We start from the raw sequence: 12,173 nt of genomic DNA, 5'->3' as shown, positions 1-12,173 counted from the left end.
TTTCGATTGGTTCAGCCACCTATCTGTAAGCCCCTAGTATATAGTAGGGCATGTAGGTTTAGACACTCAGTGGATTTAATGCACTTAAGTGTGCACTGCTGTGGTGCCTGCTGTCATTTTAAAGCCAGCCCTGCCGTGCAGGCTAGTTTTAAAATAAAACTGTATCCAAATTCGACTTTGGAATTAAAAGTGCTTCCAAAGTCTAAAAGTACTCTTTTATTACATGTAAGGCACCCCTATGGTCTGCCCTAGGAGTCCCAAGGGTTGTGTGCCTTGTAATTAAAAGCAGGGGCATTGTAAAATATATTTTATATATGAGGGAAAAAGAGCCAGAGACATTTTTCCCCATTGTAATGCTGCTAGCTTCACAGGCTAACATGGGAAGGCTTTATTAAAGCTTTAATATTGTCTTACGTTTGACAGGAGTGAGCTACAGCATAATTAGAAGTATCAAGTTAATAGCTGCAATCAATCTCACCAATTGAAAAGGTTGGAATTATTATAACAATTGCAGGAAATTACTTTTAGAACTTGCTTTCCTGAAGTTACCTAAAGCAGTACTGTGGCAGCCTCTTCTGATTGGCAAGGCTTTGACAGCCTGAGCCAAGCTGCTCCTTGATTAGGTGTGAAGAGGCCTGAGGCTGGAACAATAGAGACATCTAGTGGGAAGAAATCTGCTGCCTGCAGATGCCAGGACTGGTCTTCAAAGGGAGAAGCACATATAGCACAGGAACCAGGATCAGCCCCACTTCCTGCACACCCAGCCAGATAGGAGCCCCTCTACATAGATTAGGAGAGGGATTGGAAGGAGAGTGTAGGGAAAGGTTAGCCACACCTGTGGGTTGGGTTAGCCAGACCACAACTCCAAAGAGAAATGTTCTCTCTGATTTTTGTGGAGGTTCTGGGCCAAAAATATATGCCACACTTTCCAGGAAGTGGTCATAGCAGGGTGGCAACTGGAACTCCATTGGTTGGGAGTGTACCCCCTCTTGCCAGACCAGAGTCTGGAATAAATATGGGAGAGCTGACATGCACCTCAAATCCCTGCTTAGAAACATCAGAAGAACTGCCCTGCTGAACCCTTGCACTGCACGAGAGAGTACTGCACTCATACGGACTGTACCTGCTGCACTCTCAAATCCTCACAAAGAGAAGACTTTGCCTGGCATCAAACATCAAGAAGGGACCTTCCTGGTCAGCAACAGGAAGAAAGTGCTGGAAGAAGTCACCTGCATCATCTCCAACAAGGACAAGCCCAGCTGTCCAGCTACACCTGGACTTTACTGGACTTGACCAGGTGCATTGTGGGAATTGTAGTCCCAAACCCCAAGAAGCAAATCATCAGAGCTTCTGGACCCTTGGCTGGTGTTGTGGACCCTTCAAGACCCTCAGAGGACCTTTCAGAAGAAGTTCTGAAAGTTAAGGAAACTTTCAGACAACTTTTTGGAAAAAGCTCCAGAAGAAGACCAACCTTGACAACGAGAGTCAAACCAGAGAGGTTGAACCGTGACTTGGCCTGATAGTGCATGTTTGCCCTGCTGAAAGCTCTGGAGCGCGTCAATGTCGACCACGAAGAAAAGACCTCCAGCACTCACCGAGTCATCGTGCTACAGTAGGCCGCCGTTGTCGAACCAAAGTCCAGATTTCCAAAACCGATTGTTTGATGTCAAGACAAAAAGCTCCGAAAAGTCAAATATGCAAAGGTTAAAACTTGACCGGCCCTGACCACTAGATATATTGAACTCGTGCTCCATCGTGATCAGCCAGAAACTTTGACTTGGTCCCTGTCCAGTACAACTAGATAGCCACCGTTGACGCTTTTAACTTTTAGCGCTAGAAAGCAAATGTATACATTTAATCTTTGGAAATGTATATCTCTGGTTCCCTAAATTGATTGTTTGTTGTTTTGGTGTCATTTCAACAATAAAAATATTCTTTCTTTTTCTAAATTGGTGTTGGATTTTTATTGTGTTGTGTCTTTTACTGATTTATTGTTTTGGTGGTATGAAATGCTTTACACACCTGTCTCCTAAGTTAAGCCTGACTGCTCTCCAGCCAAGCGACCAAGAGATGAGCAAGGATTAATTTATTGAGACTTGACTGGACCTTATTTGTTATTGTGGACTTATTACTAGCTATAGGTACCTACCTGCACCTACTAATAAACCACCTTCCAGCATTTGGTGCGCATTGGTAAGATCCATTCAATGGTGTTTAATAACAGCACTCAGCATTTAAGTTAGGAAAACAAACACTCTCTAAGTCGACCTAGTGCAAAAATTGCTTTTGATTTTTAATTTGGACTAATATTAATTAATTCATGTTGAGTAGTTTTTAAATTCAGTTACAATGAATAAATGAATAAAGGAATTTGTAAAGTGCCTGAATCACGTCCTGAGGGGTATCTCTGCGCCATGGGAGCAAGGATTTCAGACCAGGAAGATCAGTTACAGAAGAGTTCAGTCTTCAGGAGTTTCCTAAATAGGTGGAAGTCATTACACTTTTAAAGGTGTAAAGGCCAAAAATTCTAATATCATGGAGCAAGGCAGGAGAAAGCATTGCCCCCAGCACAAGACTTCCTAAAACGGGGGGTAACAAGAAGGGCTTTCTGCCCAGAACATAGACGTCTGTTTGGCTGATAGTGGATACATTTTTCAGTTAGATAGCTAGAATCCTTGCCGTTTAGTGCTTTAAGTACAAAACAACAGATCTTAAACTTAATTCTTTGGCATATAGGTAGCCAGTGAAGATGACGCAAAAGAGGGAGAGAGGTTGTTCTGGGTGGCATATTAAGAACCAAACGGGCAGCAGTGTTTTGAACAACCTAAAGCTTATTCAGCAAAGATTCATTTGTGTCCACTAAAAGGGCATTGCAATAGTCTAAACGACTGATCACCAAGGCCTGAATCAAAGTTTTTTGTACCGATAGAGGAAGGAGATGGAACTCTCTATGTAAAAGGCTCAGGATATGAAAACAGGTACCGGAGGTATCTACCACCTGATCCCTCAGAGTGAGAGAGTGGTCCAAACAGGCCCCCAAGTTTTTAGCCACTGACTTAGGGACTAGGGCTGTACCTGGCTCTGGTGGCCACCATTCTGAAGACCACAGAGTTTGATCGTTACCAAATAATAAAATCTTCTTTTTATCGACTTTTACCTGGAGAAAATGTTCAGTCATCCAACCAGGAATTGCTCTCATACCTTCTGCGAAAAGTGATTTGGTAGAGGCCGTGTTTTTGTCAAATGATAAGAGAAGTTGGGTGTCATCCGCTTGAGCTCCATGGTGCAGGAATGGATAGGTCCGAGGTTAATGATTTGTGTGCGCTGAATAAAAAAACTAGAAAAACATTCTAGAGCAAGTCCACAGATCCCAATCTGCTTCAGTCGTTGAAGTAGTTTGTGGCGTGCCACCTCATCATAGGCTGCCGACAGATCCAAAAACACCAGCATCACAGCCTGATTGTTGTCAAGGGATAGTCTAATGTAGTCCATAACAGCAATAAGAGTAGATTTGGTGCTATGCTTTGGTCTAAAACTGGACTGTGGTGAATCTAGGCAGCCTTGTGATTCTAAGTATTTCATAAGCCTTGAATTATTATATCCTTCTAGAAGTTTACTCATCAGTGGTAGAAGTGAAATTGGATGATAATCACCCAAGTCAGATGCAGGAACATTCGCCTTCTTACAAACCGTAAGCACTTGTGCAGCCTTCCATTCATGTTGAAGTTGGCCACATGAACAGTTGCAAGTACAAGCAAGGGGCTACCTGTTCAGAACTTGTGGTGAGCAAAAGTGAGGTCAGAATAAGATTTGACCTTAGGTCGGTGATAAAAAAGAAACACTGTCTCCGTCTGCTTCATAATAAGGGATATTGGATCCAGTTATACTATTTGTGTTGCCAACATAGCCTCATACTTTTGTGATTTAATTATTGATCCATAATACACTTCCAGGTGGAGGAAAATGCAACACAACATTCAAATTATATTAACATCTTCTTGGCAAATCTAGCCTATGATCAAAACCCCCCTTCAGTTTTATCCAGAGCATTAAAAGTAATATGAGGATGAAGTATTTCTGCATCCAATGTTTAGAACAGCTGAATAGATTATTTTGAAGAGCTATATAAAATCAAATCATCCAAAATATGTTTCTGCATCTATAAGAATGACTTATTTAAGTTTGATGTGTTGTTATTGAATAAGCAATATTGTAGATTTGTAAGTCCAATGCTAAAAAGATCAATAGATTATATGAAAGCAAATCATCGTTTGGGATTTTAGGATCTGGGTGATACTTTGAAGCTGAAGGGGTATTGTTAAGAGTGCTTGTTTGTTTTCTTTGTGTTTCTATGTTTTCCATCATCTGCTATAAATATCTAATTAATTCAGGTTCATATTTGAGTAGTTGAATGAATGAAGTTTCAAGATTAATTATTCTTTTCATAGGAAAAGATTCTTGTATTGATTGGTGGTATCAAATTAAACATTTCAAATTGTTGATAGTTTGTACTGGTTGATGTGTGGTGATGTGGAGACAAATACTATTACAGAAGGAACATGAAAAGATAAAATATTCCATACTAAGGGTGAGGGGCAAGGAAAGGTGGATTTAGAGAACTGCTCTTCTACAAATTGGGTATTTGAGGCTTAAATCTAGAATATGTAATTGGAGTTTCAACTTGCTGGGGTGATGATTCAATCAAAAAGATAGAGTGGCACACCAAATATAAGCACCTAAGTAATTAAATATAAATGTGGTATTTTAAAGAGGATCAGTGCCACTAAACACTGCCATAACAAAGTTTTCAGGGCAAGGGTAAAATTATTCAATTTTCATGCCCACTTGTAGCACTGCTTGGAATGGAAATAAAAGCGTGGAAAACTACATTATCAGAGTTCAGTTAGGTAAGATAGTGTAGGACTGTAATTAGGTGGTGTTTTGATGCAGCCATGCATTGCACAACCCAAATCTTCTCATTACTGTGTTGTCATTTCACATTTCTCTTAAAGAAACATTATTTCTTATTCTGTTCTTGGATTGTGGGTTTCTGTCATATTAGATGAATCTTGGCTTAATTGTGAGGATAAAAAATTAAAATACTTTTTATTTTGAAAATGTTGTCTTCACTTCTAAACAGGGATGCAGCCAAGGGACAAATATAACAGGATCTGCTAGGAGGAAAAGAGCATCAGCTAAAGTCAGCACTGCCTCTTCAGAGGGCTCATCATCTTCAGTGACTGTTTCTTCTGGACCAATATACACAGCCAGTGAAGGTATATCATAACTAAGATTTGTCTGTGACAACACATTATTCCAGGAATATTTAAAGTGGGTTGAGATGACTCCAAAGCCTGTGTAGAGGCAAGTAAAATCGTTAACATTTCTTCATTATGCGTTTAACAGGACAGGCTTCATTACACTGATGTTTGTTTTTTGAGTGCAGAAAGTCTATATTGCTTTAGAAATTAATTGGATTAACATGCTTCAGACACAATTCAATATTCCATTCACTTTCTGGACTTTTTACATAAGGTAGTATGCCTAAAAAGCACAATTACATGCAATAAATAGTCACATTTAAGTGTCACCATAAATATATGTGGATGTGATATATAAAAAAACCTGGGAATAAAACACCAAACACGTTTACCATTGGACCATCAGTAAATTTAATTTTGGCTAGCTTGTCTTAGACCCTAGTTACTATCTACTAAGAAGATCACACGTGTTTAATTCTAATATTGCATGGTTTTAACATGGTCATATTTGAATTTCATCTAGGCAGATTCATTCTTTTCCAACACCATTAACTAAAAAAAGGCAAAACATAAATATTTAAAAAATTTAATTTTAAAAAACGGTGATTAGGAGGACCAAGTATACTTTAAAATTGCTTCATATCATGCATGACACTTAAATGTGGATAATTGCGTGTGTTTGTATTAACAAGATTGTTTCGTTCAAACAACATTGTGTAAGTAATATTACAGTTCTTGCAAATGCTAAGCTTATTAAAGGCTTTAATTAATATAAATCTGATGCACAACAAACGCATCTAAAAGTTTCAGTTTTAAATACCATTCTTATCTTTGTTTGACAGATGAAAAGATTGTCACGTTTATACAAGTAGCAGAGTAGATGCATTTAAATATTAGTAGTACCAATTATAACAATGTATACACTGGTATGAATAAAGAGTTTATTAAATCTCTAGTCTTTAAAAAACAACATTTAATACATGAAACTTCTTTAAAACACCATAAAACATAGTTTTGCCTTCCCAGCCCCTTGCCATCAGAAGCTGCGGGAGAGAAGGTTCCCCCCCTCGTCCTATAAGAGAGATTTCTCCAAATTACCACCCCCTCTGCAAGCCAATGCACAGAATGCTAGATCTGAGAAGCTAAGTAATAGAGCTCCAGACTGGACTGCTAGCCTCCCCCCTCATCCAACGGCCGGAACAGGAAATCCCTCGCCACTCTACTCCTACCACCAGCCCTTATCAGCGTAGCAATGATTGAGTGTATTTTTTTAAAGACTGTACAGGAAAAAGCATCGAATGAGTGTTGCATAGAGTATAAACAATGTGGGAAAAACACCATCGTGGAAACTACCACTCAGCCCATAGGGAGAGTGGAAGGGGGTTCCAGAATCAGACAGAGGACCATAGGCCCTCAATGACCTTCCCGATATTGTATTGCATGCATTTCTGGGCGTGTGCACCACCATAACTCCTAGGCATCAAAACTGATCCATCTCCCAGCATAGTCGTTGTTCCGGTAATGTGATAGGGGCACTGTCAACTAAAGCTCACAGAGGGAACACCAATGATTTTCAGTGATTAATTCTTAAGCCTGATAGCTGCTCAAAGGCCTCCAGGTAGTGTAATAGGAAGGGAAGAGCGCTCCGACGAGCTGAAAGATAGAGACACCAGATGGTTGACCGCTCCCACTCTAATCCCTATCCTATCATAACCTGTTAGATTTGGATGTCCACTGGCTCCAACGCTATAGCAAAGAGGAGGGGTGACAACGAACATCCCTGATATGTGCCCATACCCAACAACCATGGCTCTCAGCATAACCTTCCTACTCTTACCCTAGCCGTGGGACCGGTATATGAAGGGCACACCCAAGCATGGAAATGTACACCAAACCTCATCTCCTACAGCACTCTTATGAGGTAGTGCCAGTCGACCATGTCAAATTCTTTGGTAATATAAATGGCGACAACTGCCAGCTCCTCGTCTCTACCTTCCACCTTGTGGGTCACGTGCAATGACCATCGTAGGTTCATGGTATTGCTACGCCTGGGTATGAAATTGAATTGGTCATCATGAATTAAATGTGTAATCACTGGGCGCAACCTGAGGGCCAGTGTTTTGCAAAGCACATTCGTATCGGTATTGATCATTGTAAGTGGTTGATAGGTGAATGGGTCCAAGGCATCGGAACCTGCTTTTAAGCTCATAGAGGTGCAACCGTCTCGCATGGATGGGTTGAGTACCCCGGAATCCCTTACCTCAAAGTATAACTCCAATAATCTTTGCATGAGTTTGGGAGCAAAGGCCTGAAAAAATTCAGAGGGCAAACCATCACTGTCCGGAGCCTTCTCCTTGGGTAGGTGGGCAAGAGCCATCCAGATTTCTTCCAAGATCTGTGCCCAAATTTGGATCAGCAGTTTTCCCCAATCTCAGAAGCGGCAGGGCAGTCAAAAAGGCATCAATGTGCTCCAGGTCTGCTGTTCCAGATGGGGCTTAAGGACATCCACTACAGCCCTTTGTGTGCAAACTTCCTAAACCTGTGAGGCTCTAAGGTGAACTATAGTTAGGCAAACCGCCTCCTGCTAAAGGATAAAGACAACAACCAACCAGAGCTATACCCCTCTCTATGGAGGAACTGACGATAATATTTCAGCGTGTACTTTTTCAGCCTATCCCTTACAGTCGCAACCTGCCGATGAGCTGATACTTGCCCTTTGCCGCCCTTCCACATCATCTGGAGGGAGTGCTGAATATGTGCTAGTACGGACTCCCTGTGAATGAGTTCAGCCAGAAAAGTTTTCAGCACACCACAATAGAGGCCAATACACCACTGCCGAATCACAGCCTTCATTGTCTCCCACTCAGTGGACCAACTGTGCGTAGAGGACCAGTTAATGTCAAAGAAGTCGGTCAGGGCACCCCCCAATGTTACTTAGCCCACAGGGACTTGCAACACTTCAGGGGGGTATCTCCAAGATAATAGCGACTGAGCACCACCACTCCAACTCAATCTTGCAGTGGACAGGAGCATGATCGGAAAGATAGTGAGACAAATGTGTCACCGCAAGGACTTTGGGACACAATGGGGCAGAAAGCAATATGTGATCAAGTCTGCTAAAAATACTGTGGGTATATTTCCTCAAGGTGGGGTAGGGAGCCCTCCAAACATCACAAAGGTCCATTTGGGACATACCCTCTCGAAGGGAAGAGATCAGCCTGGGCTTAGTGATAGGTCATAGGGGGTGGTGGCCGAGGACCCCATCCAGCATGCAGTGAAAGACCCCTAGGTCAGCACCCGCGAGTCCAGCGCAGGCAAAAAGAACATCCTGCACCTTCAGATAAGAGCACTCATCATCAATGTTGGGCTCATATGTGTTGACAATAGCTACCCCCACCCCATCAACTTGGCCTTGTAGTAACAAATTATGCCCCTCGATATCTGCCTCCATGTAGAACAGGGCAAAGGGAGCCACAGATGTGAACTATGTTAGGACACCATGTGAGCAAGTTGAATAGTTGGCTAAAAACAACTAACCCCTCCATTTCCTGGCTAGCCTTGCAACTATGACATTTAAGGAGGGAGAGCACCCTATAGCATTTTTTAGAGGTCACCAGCTCACGCACAATCCTAGAGAGGAGTAACAAGATCCGGGCTTACTCATTACTTTAATGTGTGTAGTTAAACCAGTGCACCCCTCCTTGTGACATGACAGCAACCAACTTGGAAGGTAACAAAACAAGCAAGCAAACTAAAATAGCTAACAAATCACCTCCACCCTGGACAAATAGGACTAAACTACACCAGCGTACATGCCCAAAGAGATCACTGTGTCCGGATGTAAACCATTGCTACCCAACCCCCAAGGAGAAACTCAACACAGAAGAGAACCACACCTCCCTGTCTTACACACCAGGCACACAACCTCATACAAATACAAAAAAAATAAAGAACATCTCTAAAAAACACTGGTGCCTCAGGCAATCAGTCACACCCATAGGGCACTCATGCTTCCTGGAAAGGACGGATCCTGTGCATGCCTACAATCAGCATTAGCATGCTTAAAACTGCTTCTAACCTTCATCAGTGGCACCGGCATGGGCCCCCATCAGTCCCTCCATCAGGCATTGCTGGTCAAACACCCAACTCCCCCATTAGAAATAGGAACAGGCACATGGAGTTTCCCAGCAATCAGAGAAACACAAAAGCTATCAAGGTGGCACAGTATCAGCATCAACATCACTGTTTTGAGAAAAAGCATCTGAGGATTCTCCTTTCCGCTATGACCCACTCAGCATTGTCTCCAGCACCTGCAGCGGCTCAATCACCGCAGCATCCATTTTGCCATTGCCCCGAACCCCAATGCCTCCAGTGCCCATCGCAACAAGCTTGTTGCCACCCCGGAATGGGGCTGGCCGCCTACACCCCCACCGCCCACTGCGAGTAAGGAAGGGCTCTGCCTCAATTGAAGGGCACACCAAGGGATCAGTTGACATGCCGAAACAGGACCACATGTCCTCAGGGCTGAAAAAGAAATGGGACTTTACCACTGCAATGACACAAAGTTTTGTTTAGTAGAGGAGATTATTTTTGAGTTCCATTGCTCGCAACCTGTTCTTGACCACAAGGAACTATTTGCGCACCTCCTGCAGCCTCCTCAAATAGTCGGGGTAAATTGTAATGTTTCAGTACTTGGATTGAGGAACAGGGGCCTCTCTGGCATGTCTCAAAATCTCTTCTCTATCCCTGTAATTCAGTAACCTAGCGATGAGGGCCCTCGGGTGGGCATCCAGGGGAGGAACCTACTCCAACACCATATGTGCCCCCTCCACCACAAAAATGTCAGATAAACCCCTAGGACCTAGTGTGTGCTGCACCCAATGCTCCAGGAAGTGCTCCACGGATTGTCACTTCACTTTCTCTGGAAAGCACAGATGGCTCACATTGCCCCTACGTGAATGACCCTCAGCATCCTCTGCATCGTTCTGGGGTGCCCTGGCACTCCTACAGAGTGATTCTGTGGGTGGTCTGGTGAGGGGTGGTGTAATGGGCAATTGTATTCCCCTGCTGCTGTCTCTGGGGCCTTTCTATCCCCATATTGCAACCGTAGAGGTGCAAGCAGTAGGTATTAATCACGCAACCCAGTCCAGGAGGCAATGTCCCATGTTGCCTGCTCAGGCAGTCAACAGCAGCCACCAGGCAGGGGGGCTGTGGCACAAGCCTATATGGCCACGTATACCACAGCTTCCCAAGTGAGCATGATCAAAGCAGCATGTGGACAGGGACTCAGCACAATTCCACCGCAGGCTGGATGCAACTACTGAGGGTCACAATTCCACAGGGGTTGTAGAGAAGTCCAGGCCACAGTTACCCAGCTGTAAAACAATCTCCCAGCTGAGCCGCAGTCCAGGGGCATGCCTTAATACTCAATAGATATGGGCAAATCCAGATGGCGAGCCAGTGACTACAAGACCGCTCGGGGTTCCACCTCTTCCTGCACCCATCAAGAGTCTAAGAGTCACAAGTGTCCCATAGGGCAGGCAGGTGCCTTGTGACCCCTTACGCAGCAAGGATATCCAGGTCAGTCCAGAGCCCACTCACCACCAGGGCACTCCTGTGCCTGTCACCATTTAGTGTATGACTTACCAGGCCAGCGCCTTCAACATGCCTTCTCCCACCACTGTAGTCTCCACCGTATCCTGACTCCTGCAGGGTCCCCTTAAAATGCCCTTGCAGACCCTATGGTAATTATGCTCTGGGGACTATTGTTTAGAGACTCTTCATGTCGTTGACCACAGGATCCCCACTGCCTGCATCATCCTCTAGCTGTCAGGGCAACCACAGGACCCGAAATGTCACTCCTCTTAAGGGAGCGTAGTGCGCTCCCAGCCTCTGCTACAGCTGCAGCTCACTCCTGCTGGGTGCCACTCATGCTCTGGCCCTGCGAGGCACTCAGCAGCACCCCTAGGGCCGATTTAATGGGCCTTCAGCTCCCCACTGCAAATGAGGGAGGTGGAAGGGCTGTGGAGTCAGTTGGGCCCCCTCATGAGACCTGTAGAAACACCAGTCTCCCTGCATGTCGAGATGTCCTCTAGGTCACGGCGTCAGCAGGCGAGGGAGGTGCAGCTCCTCCAGGGAATTCAAGCATCCACAGGGGCCCCTACTGCAGAATACTCACAGGCAACCGGGTAGAGTATTTCCCGGGGGCAGTTCTTTTCGGACCGCCCTCGTGGGAGCACGAACACGGACAGCACTCTAGCCGCACAGTCCAGTGATGTCATCGATTCAGAAGCCCAAGTGCCATGGGCATCCATGGGGGCCTCAACACTGTGTTCACAGAGGCCCCTGGCGAGGATCCTTGCAGCACAGTATCAGCTTCCATTGGAGGCTCCCTACTGGTCTCAGGGAGCATGGTTCAGTAGGCCCCAAGCCGTGAGGTATGTCGCATCCGCTCTGCCTCCCGGCAAGCTCCTCTGGTGCGGTCACAAATCTGCCGACCCTCCCCACACACAAAGAGCAGATGTGGGGAAGAGGAATTACTGCTATGCTGGGCAGAATGCATGCGTAGTGCAGCAGGATGACAAAGGATTCAGTGGCAGGGAGACAGACCTCCCTAGAGGTACGTCCTGACGGCCATCTTGGTTGGGCACCCTCCCCATAAAACAGTTAGGTTAAGACATAATTTTCAATGTGCATACCTCAATTTAAAAAGTGGCCTAAAGTGAAAACGACATTTAAATGACAAATTTCTCTCAAAAGCCGTTTTGCTGAATCTCTACCCAAGGTGCCACACATTTTTTAAAAACCTGCCTTTAAAAAGCAACAATGAAGAGTCATTAAAACATGCAATCAAGTAAAATATGCTCAATTGTACATTTTTCTTCTATAGAGCACCAGGAAAAGCCTCTATTA

The 12,173-nt window shown here is 44.4% G+C and overlaps 1 protein-coding gene across 1 annotated transcript in view; it reads left to right on the top strand.

The window, feature by feature from the left end:
- LOC146861488 (zona pellucida-like domain-containing protein 1) overlaps positions 1-12,173 on the top strand; it is a 240,240-nt gene that overhangs the window by 214,427 nt on the left and 13,640 nt on the right. The window contains exon 9 of the mRNA XM_085645813.1: positions 5,141-5,276. Coding sequence (XP_085501939.1) covers positions 5,141-5,276 — 136 coding nt within the window. The remainder of the gene's footprint in view (positions 1-5,140; positions 5,277-12,173) is intronic.

This window comes from Triturus cristatus, chromosome 3_1 (assembly GCF_964204655.1).
Source record: "Triturus cristatus chromosome 3_1, aTriCri1.1, whole genome shotgun sequence".
NCBI lineage: Eukaryota > Metazoa > Chordata > Amphibia > Caudata > Salamandridae > Triturus > Triturus cristatus.
Note: the sequence above shows the minus strand (reverse complement) of the source record. Positions and strands in the feature narration are given on the sequence as shown.